At 39.3% G+C, this 15,115-nt stretch overlaps 1 protein-coding gene across 4 annotated transcripts in view; it reads left to right on the forward strand.

The window, feature by feature from the left end:
* Nucleotides 1-15,115, forward strand: part of PLA2R1 (phospholipase A2 receptor 1) — a 127,937-nt gene that overhangs the window by 43,476 nt on the left and 69,346 nt on the right. For all 4 annotated transcript variants that reach the window (XR_009214348.1, XR_009214345.1, XR_009214347.1 and 1 more), the window contains exons 9-11: nt 2,101-2,199; nt 5,390-5,502; nt 13,181-13,350. Coding sequence is in view for 1 of the 4 variants with exons in the window: in XM_032755591.2 (XP_032611482.1) it covers nt 2,101-2,199; nt 5,390-5,502; nt 13,181-13,350 (382 nt within the window). In the remaining 3 variants the exon portion in view is untranslated. The remainder of the gene's footprint in view (nt 1-2,100; nt 2,200-5,389; nt 5,503-13,180; nt 13,351-15,115) is intronic.

Raw genomic sequence — 15,115 nt, forward strand, 5'->3', positions numbered from 1 at the left:
CATGGTTTCATCTTTTCATGCTAGCACAATCACAATTGTACAGTGCAGTAACAATTATACATGCTAAGGCGGTGTCTCTCAGCCCCATATGAAGAAGGAGAAACAATACCTCTAAATGTCTGTCCTGGGTCTAGCTCTGCTGAAATCCACCAGAATGTTTTGTTTGTTTGTTTTTGAGACAGAGTCTCACTCTGTCACCCAGGCTGGAGTGCAGTGGTGCAATCTCAGCTCACTGCAACCTCCGCCTCCTGGATTCAAGAGATTCTTTTGCCTCAGCCTCCCAAGTAGCTGGGATTACAGGCCTGCACCACCACGCCTGGCTAATTTTTGTATTTTTAGTAGAGATGGGGTTTCATGTTGCCCATGCTGGTCTCAAACTCCTGGACTCTACCATCCTTGGCCTCCCAAAGCGTGATTACTGGCTTGGGCCACTGCGCCTGGCCCACCACAGTTTATTCTACAGTATCTGCTGATTTATTGGTTCATTAGTTTTGATATAATTTAGGTGATCATTTCTTATTGACAGGCACGGGTATGTTGCTCTGCAAGTTTACAGAACAGCAGCCAATATTTGGACAGAGATTTTTTTTTTTTTAAGAGATTGAGGATAGGTATTAATAGTATTGGATATGTCAGGACAATGCTGCCATAAATGTAATATTTTATGGCCCCTTTTCTGGCAGCTCAGAAGCTCCTTAAATAGTAGATGTGTAAAAATTAACATTTATTTCTGTGGAGTAGAACTCAGTATGAATATAATTATTATAATTAACAAGTTACCAAATCACAGTTGACACAAATTTGAATATGAGAGCCTAGGAAACAATTCATTTGTTCTTCCATTCATCTAACAGTTCTTAACTACAGTATGCCTGACACCATCCTGTAACTGGATGGTTTGCTGGAAGACTCCATGGGGGAGCGATGCAGGGCTCCTCTTACAGAAGAAGGTATCAGCCCTGGACGTTGTATTTTTCTAAGGGTCATGGAAGGGCTCCACATTCCCCTAAAATTCTAGATGTGTGAAATATCACCTGGAATTTGAATTGTGTAACTTTAGCCTAAGGTTCTGATTTGTGTTATTAAAAAATCCTATAGGAAGATAAAATTTTAATCTGTTAGCAGTTATTATATCATCATTAATGAAAGATCTGAGAGTCACCTTCAATAGGATTAGAGAAAGACATGAAGGTATCTGCCTAGCATATAAATAGGAGATGGGGTGGTGCTGTTCGAATTCCTGATGGAGGGATCATTGAAGGGTGAACATGAGTTTCAGCTATGCCAATATTACCTAGGGTGTTTCATGGTGGCTTCCAGGAATTTCCCCAGCATCAGGTAGAGACATGAAAGCAGCAAAGCATTTAATGTAACACTTAGAAGTGGTTGAAGAGAGGCATCAGCACTCTCACTTGGTCAGGAGGATGGCTTCATCCCAGTGGTTCTCACAGTGTGACCCCCCAGACCAGCAGCACTAACATCACCTGAAAACTTGTTAGGAATGCCAATCCTCAACTCCCACCAGACCAACCAAATGAGACACTGGTCATGCAGCCCAGTCATCTAGGTTTCAGTTAGCCCTCCAGGTGCTTCTGGAGCACACTCGAGATTGAGAACCATGGCTCTATCCCATCTTTTCATAGAAAAATTGAGAACAGCTTAATGGAAAGCCAGGCTGACCTTGGTATCAATCCTAGCTCCAATTTTTACTGACTCTAGGACCATGTAAAATGCTAACTCTAACCTTTAAAATGGGAATAATAATCCCTACCTCACTGGAACATTGAGATAATATATGAAAATCGTCCTGCATTAAGCCTAGCACATGGCAGCTATCAAGAAGCACCAGTTGTTAATAGTTGTTCCCTCTCTCCTGCCCACCCAGTTACAGATTGCACACCTTGGAACTCGTGCTGGAGAGAGGGGCCTCCCATCCCTAGACAAAGCGTCCACCCTTTCCATGACAAAGCGGAGTGCTGCCTGAAACATTATCCCATGCGGGAGCACATTATCCCTCATATTTTTATTTATAAGAATTGCTATTGCCCATCGGCATCAGCACAGAGTGTATTCATTCTCTTGTAACATTTTTCTCCGTAGGAGGGACACTGGAAAGTCAAAAATTGTGAAGAAACACTTTTTTACATTTGTAAAAAAGCAGGCCATGTCCTCTCTGATGCTGAATCAGGATGTCAAGAGGTAAGTGCTGTTAACATTGCAATTTAGGTACAGGGACTTCATAGCTAGAATATAAATTCCACCGTCAATTTGAAGTGAATTTCTCTATCTTTCTCTTCTCTCTCTCTCTCCTCTCTCTCTCTCTCTCCTCGCCCCCCCTTCTTTCCTTTCCTCTTTTTTTTCCTGTCCTGAGAAACATTGTCTTGCTATCTTCTACGCAGGATTACTTTTCTTTTGAGATTAAAAATGTAAATGGTCCTGATACAGCATCTGTACAGTGACTATCCTGTGATGTGTGATGCCGTGTCTCACACTTGGTTTTCCTAGTCTTTCTTTCTTTCTTTTCTTTTCTTTTCTTTTTTTTTTTTTTTTTTTTTTTTGAGACAGAGTCTTGCTCTGTCACCCATGCTGGAGTGCAGTGGCGCGATCTCAGCTCACTGCAACCTCCACCTCCCAGGCTCAAGCAATTCGCATGCCTCAGCCTCCCGAGTAGCTGGGATTACAGGCGTGCACTACTACGCCTGGCTAATTTTTGTGTTTTTAGTAGAGATGGGATTTTGCCATGTTGGCCAGACTGGTCTCGAACTCCTGACCTCAAGTGATCTACTGCCTCGGCCTCCCAAAGTACTGGGATTACAGGCTTGAGCTACTGTGCCTGACCTATGGTTTTCCTAGTTTTCAAGTGAGATGTCAGAAAACAATTGTGTTCCTCTGAGTCAGAGTGAACTATGCGTTATCGGTCTCAACAGTTTTCCAGACCTGGTTTTTATGTAACTATGCTTTAATTATTTTCTCTTCTAATCCAATTATTTGTATTGAAATTGAACAATGACCCATCCCCTTAGAATCTTCATTTTATTCACCAATCAATGTGTAAACATGTAAACTTCATACTCTAGCTGGATAATAGATGTGCCATAGCTGACATGTCACCATTTTATCTAATGATTACAATTTCTGAATTAGTTATAGCTGATCTCTGATTAATCTCTACCTGACATGAAATATTGAAGACAGGGCAGGGGCGAGGGTAGGGGAATTTGTCTTACTGTGGCTTTCTGGGAAACTCAACGTGTTTTATTTTTGTTAAAAGGACAATTAACTTTTTACACTGCAGATACAGAACTGATGTTCTATTCAAACTTTTGTTCATGGCTTCCCTTTTCCAGCCAGCATTACCAGTATTTAAAGTTTCTGAGTTCATAGCCAATTCTCTAGCTGTGAGGAAATTTCCATTAATTTTATTATGCATCAGTCTATGAATATGGTTTTGAAAGTTTTCTCTGTTTTAGAAAGTTGCTTCAATGCAATTCTCTAAACAGTCTGCACTTGAAAAATCAATTTGTAAAATCAATCTTGATAATTTCAAAGCAAAAAAAAGTGATTTGTTTTTCCTTCTGAGTCACTTTTTTGGGATTGGACAATATGAGCAATTCCTTCAGTCTTGTCACCACCATCCTTTCATTTAAAAATGAAATGGCACCTAGTGTACAAAGGGTTAACTGATATAATCAGTTATCCTTCCCACATTCATTGTGTGGACAAAGCCTTGAAGTAACAAGTCTGTGTTTCTGATTATTCTATGCCAGATCTTTTTTTCCCTCCCTTTTCTTGAGCCTGTTCAGTTATTGGATTTTTTCGTTTGTTTGTTTTGCTAAGCAGCCTATGATCTAAAAACTGCTAATGAAGAAGAAATACATTATCGGAAAGGTCAAATTGCCAGCCTCCCTCTCCCTGTCCTTCCAAGTACAGGAGCAGTCTAATATCCCTGCTCCTACCCTGGAGGGATGCATGAAGGAGCTGTATGGAGCTGTCAGTTACTCACAGAGAGAAGATTGGGAATAGAAATGAAAGGGAGTTCAGAGCAGATCCTAGATGGCTGGATGTGGGAGCTCCTGTGCTTCCTACCTCAGTTAATGATATGTTTGAACTAACACAGCTGATTTCTAAATTAAGGTTTTCTTTAATTTACTGCAAGACCAACATCTTTTCCAAGAAATTTATGAGAAATCATTTTATAACTGATCAAAAGCTGGCGAGAATTGGCATAGCATAAAATGAAGAGTGTTTTAAAACTGGTGAATAAATTAAAATAGATAAAAATGATGTGATTTAATAATATTGGGGAAAAAGGAACTAAAATTGCTCAGTTTAAATATAGAGGGCTAATGAATTTATGTCTTATCATACTGTGTGATTTCAGATGAGATCGGGCACATTCAGGGTGGTGTGGCCATAGACTGTACTGCATGATTTCAAAGAAAGAGCCACCCTTCATTGTTCCCAGGGCTAAAACATAGACCTACATGTTTGTCATTTTTGTCTGAGTGTCAAAGCTTACTTTCTTCCCCTCTAAAAGGCCAGCCAGTTAATTTAGGAATAATCTTTACAAAAAAAAAAAGAAGAAGAAAAAGAAAAAGAAAAAATACATATATTGGCCATTCTCTATTTGGAAGCATTATGCTCCAAACAAGACCATCCTGGACTGTTCCAGAACTGGGTTTCAGGCCCAGCTGATCCACTAGTTTGACTTTATCCAAGCCCCTAATCTCAATGAATCTCAGAGGGATAACATGAAATAATCAATATGAAAGTTGAAAAAAAACTCTAATATTATCTAGATACATATATTCTCTTTGTTCATGTTCTCTTTCCCCTCTGTTCAATTCTAAAATCTCTATCTGCATTGTCCTTCTCTGATTCTCAGAACAGCCCCATAAATACTGTTATTATCCTCATTGTATAGATGAAAAAACTAAGATATTAAACAAGGTTGCACAGTAGTGGAGCCAGAATTCAAACCAATGCATCCTGACCCTAAAGCCAACACTTAGTTTCTACCCTCCTGTTGGGGCCATTTATATGAAATTCTGTAAGTCAGAAAGAGAGAGGGAGGGGGAGAGAGAGAGAGAGAGAAAGAGAGAGGTAGAGATCTTGAATGAATGCCCTTTATTTTCATTTACTTTTAAGGTTTTACGTTTTAAGTTAATTAAAAATTTTAGGCATTAAGATAATAAATAAATGTAGAAGTGGGTGTAGTTAATGGCATTACCAGATAGAATAAATATAAAAATATCAAGACAAAAATTCAAGGAGTTTTAAAGGAGTAAGAGAAGAAAGTTATGTAGGTGGGAAAAGAGTATGCAAAAATATCTCTTGGTATTTAACTAAATCAGATTGTGTCCTTAATTTCCCTTTTATTCTTTTTAAGGGATGGGAGAGACATGGTGGATTCTGTTACAAAATTGACACAGTCCTTCGAAGCTTTGACCAAGCTTCCAGTGGTTATTACTGTCCTCCTGCACTTGTAACCATTACAAACAGGTAAATTAAACTTTTTTTTAACAGAAACAAGATGGCTTTCACATGAGGGTTCTTGGAATGATAAAAATCTAGCTACAGTCATAACTGGTCAAAATCTAAATTGTGCTATACATCAAACTACTAAATTATTTATTTATCGAGATGAATTTAAATTATACTATGTTATTCCAGAATTGATTTTTGAGTAATAAATAATAAAATTTAAGGTGACCTTTACTATCCGTAAAGATTTATTAATTATCTAGCTTTTTAAATATATTCAGATGTTTTTAGATTTTATTTTCTAACTGCTTATATGGGAAATGAAACATATTATTTATTTTTTATTTTATTTCATTTTTTTGAGACAGAATCTTGCTCTGTTGCCCAGGCTGGAGTGCAGTGGTGCAATCTCAGCTCACTGCAACCTCCACCTCCCAGGTTCAAGCAATTATCTTGCCTCAGCCCCATGAGTAGCTGGGATTACAGGCACCTGCCACCACCCCCTGGTAATTTTTGTATTTTTAGTAGAGACAGGGTTTCACCATGTTGGCCAGGCTGGTCTGAACTCCTGACCTCAAGTGATCCACCTGCCTCACCCTCCCAAAATGCCGGGATTACAGGTATGAGCCACCACGCCCAGCCAAACACATTATTTAACAAGTATTTTTTTAATGTAATGTATGTGAGTTGTATGGGGGTGTTTTTAGCAGAAAAGAAGCTATAAAATGTGGAGGATATTCAAATCCTTCACCATCACTTCTCCCATCTATTTTATTTAGATTGAGACTTCTCTGTGCACATATGCCTTCCTGATGCTGGCACAGAGACTGTGCCCTTTTTACACTCCATACAATCTGCCCCATGCTACTGATGCATAATATCTGTACGGGATAAAAGTACCAAGAGCAAAGGTGACCTCATATCACTATCGATGCCAGGAGGACAGTGGGGCCTGGAACACCTGGGAGACCCACTCCTCCTGGGGAAGACAGAAGCAGGGTAGAACTCCAGTGGTGCCACAGGAAACTACACCTGCAAAGCAAGCCACTTGCATATTTACCTGGGCCATTGCCTTTAAAAATATTCACTGAATACCAGCAAATAGGACAACTGGTTTTACCTAGAGACCCCTCCCATGTAAGCCTAACTTGTAGAGGAATTCCTGTATGATTTCTCCGCTCCTCCCACATTGGAAGTCAACATCCAAAGCTGCCAGTATGTCCTTCCTCCTCTTACCCTCTTACTTTCTTGCCTTCTTACCCAGCTTCTGTTCCAAACAATGCACAGGAATGCATACACACACACGCACACACACACACACACACACACACACACACACGAATGGATTGACAGCATTTGGCAGACTAAATCACTTGGTGAAACATTTGACTTTCAGGAGATCCTCCTGTCGAAATATAGCACTACCTTTGATGTATCTCAGCATTGTTTTTAGTTCTACCTTTCTCCTCCCAGGTTTGGCTAACAGGCAGAAGAAAGCCTTTATCAATTTGTTAACTCGCCCAAAAGGTTCCAAGAGCACCTTGGGTTGGAAGTCCCCCAGTCAGTGAGTCAACATTGGACTTTACAGGAGCCTGACCAATGAAGCGATATGCTCTTTTGTTAATTACAGTTTAATTATGTTTTTTACCAAAGAAAATAAGTCTAATTGTTTCACCTGTTTTTTTTTGTTTGTTTGTTTGTTTGTTTGTTTTTTTGAGACGGAGTCTCGCTCTGTCGCCCAGGCTGGAGTGCAGTGGCGCAGTCTCGGCTCACTGCAAGCTCCGCCTCCCAGGTTCACGCCATTCTCCTGCCTCAGCCTCTCCGAGTAGCTGGGACTACAGGCGCCCGCCACCATGCCCGGCTAATTTTTTTGTATTTTTAGTAGAGACGGGGTTTCACCGTGGTCTCGATCTCCTGACCTCGTGATCCGCCCGCCTCAGCCTCCCAAAGTGCTGGGATTACAAGCGTGAGCCACCACGCCCGGCCTGTTTCACCTGTTTTTTATGTTTTATTCTTTATTTTTTTGTTTAATGTTCACTGAGTGCCTGTCACTGTGTTAATTACTTTTCATATGTTATCTGACCACACAAAAAATTAATAGCCAAGAGTTTATTAGAAAATTTTTTTGAATACCTATTTTGTGAGAGGCCCCGTATTAAACACTGACATGCTATACACAAGAAATAAAAGGCATGCTGTTATTGTCCAGTGCTTTCTGAAACCCAGCAGCTGAAGAGATCGAACATAGACACAAGAAATAAGTGAAGAAGGTAGAATAGCACAATAAATGGATAAACTCACAGTGACGTTACAGATAACCCATAGCGCCAAAGTGACCCAAGCTAAAGCAGAAATCTGTTAGAACAAATGCTTCATATTCCATGAACCCTTTGGGGACCTCATACAAATGACAGAAAGTATCTGGGAAAAAAATCTGTTTCATTTTCCCCAAAACTGGATACAAGACTATGTTGTGAATACTTTAAATGTTTTCTCTGGTAAACTGTATTCAGTAGCCAGCGCTCATGCCTGGTCCAACTCTAAAGCAGAACTATGGCATAGAGAAGTTTGTTTTTATCCCAGTCTTGGCCTCCTAGGCCTTTCCAGATTGCCCTGTGCTGGTGCGCTGCCTGGTCACCCGCCAAGCCCTGAGGGAGTACAGATGAGCAGGGATGTGTCAACTCAGTTAACATATACTTATGCTACCCCCAAAATGTGTCTACATTCAAAGCAGCAACTCCAACACAGGACTCACGAGTTGAAGAAAGGAAGGGCCAATGCTCTTGGTTTTTAATCATTCAGACTCCATTAGGGAAGAAACAAGGGTCCACACTGTACTGCTTTTGATTCACCATACATGTTGGAATTTTTGCAAACAGCATCTTTTGTCCGAGAAGGTTGGGCAGTAGACGGAAAGTCTCTCAGATCCAGGAGTGTCCACTAGCGGCCATGGTAATCATTTTCTTCCATTACTGATTTCCTGTTTAAGACACTCCTGTCACTCTTCAGTACCCAAGCTTGTAGCTGCTAATTGATTTTCCACTCTTCTGCACAATAGAATGACAGGTTTGATGGGCACAATTAGAACCACCTGCTACAAATTACTTATTTCTTTTGTGATCAGGCAACTGCTCCTGGTCTAAGACTTTTAACACTTTGTGGAATAGAGGGGGAAGAAAAACAGATCCTTATTGTTGAGTAACAAATTTTTATCTGCTTGCCGATTGTTACAAAATTTTTTCAGGCCTGGCCAGTTTGCTTCCAGACAAAGCATGAATGCAAAAGTTGAGTTCCAAAATTATAATGGATAATTGGCTAAATCCATGTATGTCTAAATTTTGAATCAATCAGCCATGGAATATTGGTACAAAATAATCCAAATGGCATTCAATTTTGTGAATTTTGCCAAAAGTGAGAAATTCTGCAATATCTCATTTTCTCCTAAGTTTATTTTACTTTCATTTATTTTTGAGACAGTGTCTCACTCTGTTGCCCAGGCTGGAGTGTAGTGGTGCCTTCATGACTCACTGCAGCTTCGACCTCCTGGGCTCAAGTAATCCTCCTGCCTCAGCCCCCCAAGTAGTTGGGACTACAGGCATGTACCACCATGCCTGGCTAATTTTTAAAATTTTTTTGTAGAGACAGGTTCTTGCCATGTTGCCATGGCTGGTCTTGAACTCCTGGGGCTCAAGCAATCCTCCTGCCTCGGCCTCTCAAAGTGCTGGGATTATAGGTGTGAGCCACTGTGCCTCTCCTAAGCTTAAATGTGCATTATTTTAAAGCATTTTTACAGCTCTACCATTTTCCTGCAACTGTCATATCTCCCCAAAACACTTTTGCAGTTAATATTTTTTTATTGTGATAAAATATACATAACACACACATAAACATAAAATTCACCATGTTAGTCATTTTTAAGTGTGCAGTTCAGTGGCATTAACTGCATTCATATTGTTGTTCACCCACTACCATCATCCATCTTCAGAACTTTTTTCATCTTCCCAAACTGAAACTCTGTACCCATTAAACAATAGCTGCCTATTCTCCCCTTCTCCCAGACCCTGGCAACTACTATTCTATTTTCTGTCTCTGTGAGTTTAACTACTCTAGGTGTCTCATATAAGTGGAATTATGTTTTTCTGTGTCTGGTTTCTTTCACTTAGCATGTTGTAGTGTCAGAATTTCCTTTCTGGAAATTCTGTTTTAAGGCTAATTAATATTCCATTGTATCTATATACACATATTGTTTATCCATTCATCCATTAATGGACATTTGGGTTGCTCCCACCATTTGGCTATTGTGACTAATGCTGCCATGAACATGAATGTACAAATACCCTTCGAGTCCCTGCTTTCAGTTCTTTGGCGTGTATGCCTATAAGTGAAATTGCTGGATCATATGATAATTTGATTTTAAATTTTTTGAGGAACCACCGTACTCTTTTCCATAATGGCTGCACCATTTTCCATTCCCACCAGTAGTGCATAAAGGTTCCAGTTTCTCCACATCCTGCCAATGCTTACTATTATCTGGTTGTTTTGTTTTGATAATAGCCATCCTACTGGGGGTGCAGTGGTATTTCACTGTGGTTTTGATCTGCATTTCACTGGTGATTGATGATGTTGAACATCTTTTCACATGCTTATTGGCTATCTGTATATCTTCTTTGGGGAAATGTCTATTCAAGTCCTTTGTCATTTTTTAATTGGGATGTTTGTCTTTTCTATTGTTTAGTTATAGGAATTTTTAATATATTCTGGATATTAATCCCTTATCTGATGTATAACTTGCAAATACTTTCTCCCATTTTGTGGGTTGCCTTTTCATTCTGTTGATAGTGTCCTTTGATGCACGAAGTTTTTAATTTTTATGAAGTCCAATTTATTCATTTCTTATTCTGTTGCCTGTGCTTTTGGTATCATATACAAGAAATCATTGCCAAATACAATGTTATGAAGTCTTTTTCCTATGTTTCCTTTTAAGAGTTTTATAGTTTTAGCTCTTATGTTTAGGTCTTTAATCTACTTTGAGTTCATTTTTGTGCATAGTATAAGGTAAGGGTCTAACTTCATTCTGTTGCAAGTGGATGTCCAGTTTTCCCAACACAGTTTATTGAGAAGACTGACCTTTCTGCACTGAACAGTCTTGGCACCATTCTTGATAATCATTTGACATATATGCAAGGGTTGATTCCTAGTCTATTCCACTGGCCTATGTGTTAGTCTTTATGCTAGTACCACACTGGTTTTTTGTTTCGTTTTTGAGACAGGGTCTCACTGTATCACCCAGGCTGGAGTACAGTGGTTCAGTCATAGCTCACTGCAGCCTTGACCTCCTGGGCTCAAGCCATCCTCCCGCCTCGACCTCCCGAGTAGCTGGGACTACAGGCATCTACCACCATCACCCACAGCAAATGTTTTTTATATTTTGTAGTGACAGGATCTCACTGTGTTGCTCAGGCTGGTGTTGAGCTCCTGGGCTCAAGCAAGCTGCCTGCCTCAGTCTCCCAAAGTGCTGAGATTACAGGCATGAGCCAATATGCCCAGCCCACACTGTCTTGATTACTGTAGCTTTGTAGTAAGTTTGGAAATCAAAAAGTGTCAGACCTCTAACTTGGTTTCTTTTCATGATTATATTGGCTATTCAGGGTTCCTTGAATTTCCATATGGATTTTAGGATGAACTTTTCTAGTTTTGAAAAAGATATCATTGGGATTTTGATAGGGATTGCATTGAATGTATAGATCACTTTAGGTAGTATGAGCATCTTAAAAATACTAAGTCTTCCAAGCCATGAACATGGGATTTATTTCCATTTCTTTGTGGCTTCTTTAATTTCCTTCAGCACCATTTTGCAGTTTTCAGTATACAAGTCTTTCACCTCTTTTGTGTAGTTTATTCCCATGTATTTTGGGGGCACTATTGTAAGTGGAGTTATTTTCTTAACTTCCTTCTGGCCAGACTCCACATCGTTCTTCCTGTCGATGGCCTGCCTGCGCCTGCCAGTGCCTGTCGGTGTGCTCTTCCACCGGTGTGTTCCTCTGGATGTCCAGCCGCTTGTCTCTCTTCCAGCTAGGGTCTCGGGGGATTTTATAGGCACAGGATGGGGGCGTGGCAAGCCAGAGTGGTCTTGGGAAATGCAACATTTGGGCACGAAAACAGAAATGCTTGTCCTCGCCTAGGTCTGGGGGCACAGGCCGGGGGTGGAGCCCTAACCAGGGACCCCGCCCTTCTCCCCCCAGCACTTCCCTGACCCGGTATTACTACTCTACCTCAGAGGAGATAGAGAAAAGTAGATCATATATTATTGAGAGCATGAACCAACAGAAGTGTAAGGAAAATTACAACAGCATGTAGGTAATATTTAGTCTTCTATACGTTCCTTTTGAAGCACATTTATATAAGGTTCTGCCAGTATGATCTGGATTAAAAAAAGAACTCTTCTTGTTTCAAATGTGTGCTATTTAGGTTATTAATAGAGTATCTGCAGAAAATATTTACCAAAGTATGATGAAAATCCATATCCCCTGCAAAGATGAGTACCATAAATACCTAAGATCTCTAAATGTTGCTAATAATATCTGTAAGGCACTTAAAATTTTTACTTCTTTTTATTCTTTTCTCTTTTTATCACCTATTTCCTTTGAGACTCTTCTATTCATAAATGACCTCATTGTTTTTGCTTCCCTTAGCAAGTTAAGGATGCACAGTAATGAAAAAAACCACCAAAACTGAATGAAAAGGTCTAATTTGCTTTCTCCTTAAGTTTCCTGGGTAATGGCTTCAGCCTTTCCCATTGACTCAGCAGGTCCGCCCAGAAGTCACCACTGTTTCAAATGCATTTCTTCTAACTTTATGTGTTCTAAAAATAGCTTTCTCAAGATAGTTTCAACTTAGCTGAAAGGTTCAATGCTAGTTAAATTTTAATAGTCATGTTTTTCTTAGTAGGTGTGCATGTGGAAGCATGTATGTGAGTCTTCTAGATTCTGCTTTTGACACATTCATACTGGAAAGGGGGCACTGCCACCAATCATTGAACAGTAATTCATTCAGCTGTTTGGGAAGTACATTAGTGGATGTACGGCCTTAGATTACTTCCTAGGCTTTCACATTTTTCTTCAGTGAACATGCAGATTTAAACACATTTGAATAAGCTGAGACCTACCTGTGCCTATGAACACACTGATTTGGGAGACACAGAATTGCTACTTTAATTTCTGTTTCTTTCTCCTCAGGCAAGTGTGGTAGGTGGGTGTGTGTGAACTCTGTACTAGTAAATGCTCATTCAGAAAAGCATATCTTTGCTCCTCCCTCCTGCCCACCTTTACCCCATGCATATTGCGGCATGGTGTGTGTGGTGTGTGGCCTAATTACAAAATAGGCCACAGTGTACTCCAAGAAACGCGTTGCTGGCCATGTGAACTTTACCACCTATGCTTTGAAACTGGAGCTGGACTCTATTCTGTGCAAGAATCAAGCCCCATATTCTCCTCACTCATGTATTTCTGGGAATTGCACTGACATTTGGCATTTATTAGTAATGTTCAGGGTCTCTGGGTGTTTTCCTGCTCCATGTTCTAAAGAATTAATGAGAAATGCTTACTCTGGGGCCATTCTGTGCACTTCATTATGCTTTAATGACATTTTTTTATTGCCCAGAAACTTAATAAAACCGCTTCTTTTTTCCCCTTTTAAGGTTTGAACAGGCTTTTATTACCAGTTTGATCAGTAGTGTGGCAAAAATGAAGGACAGTTATTTTTGGATAGCTCTTCAAGACCACAATGATACAGGAGAATACACTTGGAAGCCAGCAGGGCGGAAACGCGAGCCGGTGCAGTACACACACTGGAACGCACACCAGCCCCGTGAGTAGAGTGTGCTGCATTGCCAACCCTCCCTTACCTTTGGCTCCTGTTTTCTTTACTCCAAATTCCTTCCACCCCTTGGTCCACCTCCTTTGATTCTTTCTTAATGTTTTCTTAATGCCTAAATCAACTACAAGGATCAACACAGGTTAACGGGGGTGACATATGGCTGATCTTTGTTTTTATTTATTTTATTTATTTGTTTGTTAATTTGTTTTGAGACGAGGTCTCGCTCTGTCACCCAGCCTGGAGTGCAGTGGTGCAATCTCAGTTCACTGCAGCCTTGACCTCCTGGGCTCAAGTGATCCTCCCACCTCAGCCTCCCCAGTAGCTGGGACCACAGGCATGCACCACCACACCCAGATAATTTTTGTATTTTCTGTAGAGACAGACTGATATTGAACTCCTGGGCTCAAGCAATCCTCCCACCTTGGCCTCCCAAAGAGCTGGGATTATAGACATGAGCCAAATTGCCTGGCCCAATGGTCATTTTTAAAAGTATAATCCGTATGAGTCATTTGACATGTCATTTTTGTCAATACTGAATGTAACAACCTTTTACATTTTTGCCAATTTGATAGAATAAAAAAAGTTTTACTATTGTTTTAATTTCTACCTTTTCATTTAGTTATTTGAGCAATTTTTCATATTTGTTCTATACATTCTGTTTTTCAATTGCATGGTCACGTAATTTGATCACTTTCTATTTTTATTTTGGACACTTTCTATTTTCTCATTAATTAGTGGAAATTTCATTATATTCTAAATATAAAATTCTACATGTTTGCTATTTGCCTGTTAATTTTTCTATGGTATGTTTTTTCACACATAAATGTTAATCTTTTTGTAGTAAAACAGTTTATATTTTTCATTTTAGCTTCGTAGATTTTTATATTTTCTAAAGGCTTCCCTCAACCAAATATTATAAAAATATAACCTTATATTTTTATAGTTTGGCTTTTTAAATGTATAATTTTGATTGATCTGAGATTTTAAAAGTATGTTCTAGGAGATAGCTCATTTTAATTTTTCTAAATAGTAGCCAATTTCAACACTATGTAGTAAGTTCACTCTTTCATCTACTGATTCAAAATATGGTAATAAACATAACCTACATTCTCATTTTCTGTTTCCCTGCCAATAGCACTAACATAATTCAAGCAGTGCGGTATTGAAAGAGAAATAGAAAAAATAGAATCAATGTAGCTGAAAAGAGAGCAGTAATACAAGAATATAATTTCTATTATTCTTAGTTTTCTTGGAGCTCTTTTTAAAAATTATTAACAGATTTTAAATTTTGCTCAACACTGAATCTACTAAGACAATCCTAAGGTTTTCTCCTTTACACTCTTAATATGACAAATTGCTTTACAGTAGTAAACCAGCTTTGTACTGTTGGGTAAACTTAACTTAGTGATATGTATTTTAAAACATCTCTGGATTTAGTTTGCTAGTACAAAGCTTCACCTACTACAATGTACATAAGAATATCCTGTAGATTTTGATGAAGTTAAAATTCTGATTCAGTAGATCTGGGATAAAGTCCAAGAATCTGCATTTTTTAAAAAGCTCCTAGGTGCTGCCTATGTTGCAGGTACACAAACTAACCTTTGAGTGGTAGGTTTATGATTTTAGCTATCTTTTTTCATAGGGAAAACTAGTCCACATTTCTTCATTTGTATACAGCTTTGCTTTCATGATTATGCTAAGTTTCACAGAATGAATTGGAGAGTGTTCACTTTTATTCTCTACAGAACTATATATA

This window comes from Hylobates moloch, unplaced genomic scaffold (assembly GCF_009828535.3).
Source record: "Hylobates moloch isolate HMO894 unplaced genomic scaffold, HMol_V3 SCAFFOLD_1, whole genome shotgun sequence".
NCBI lineage: Eukaryota > Metazoa > Chordata > Mammalia > Primates > Hylobatidae > Hylobates > Hylobates moloch.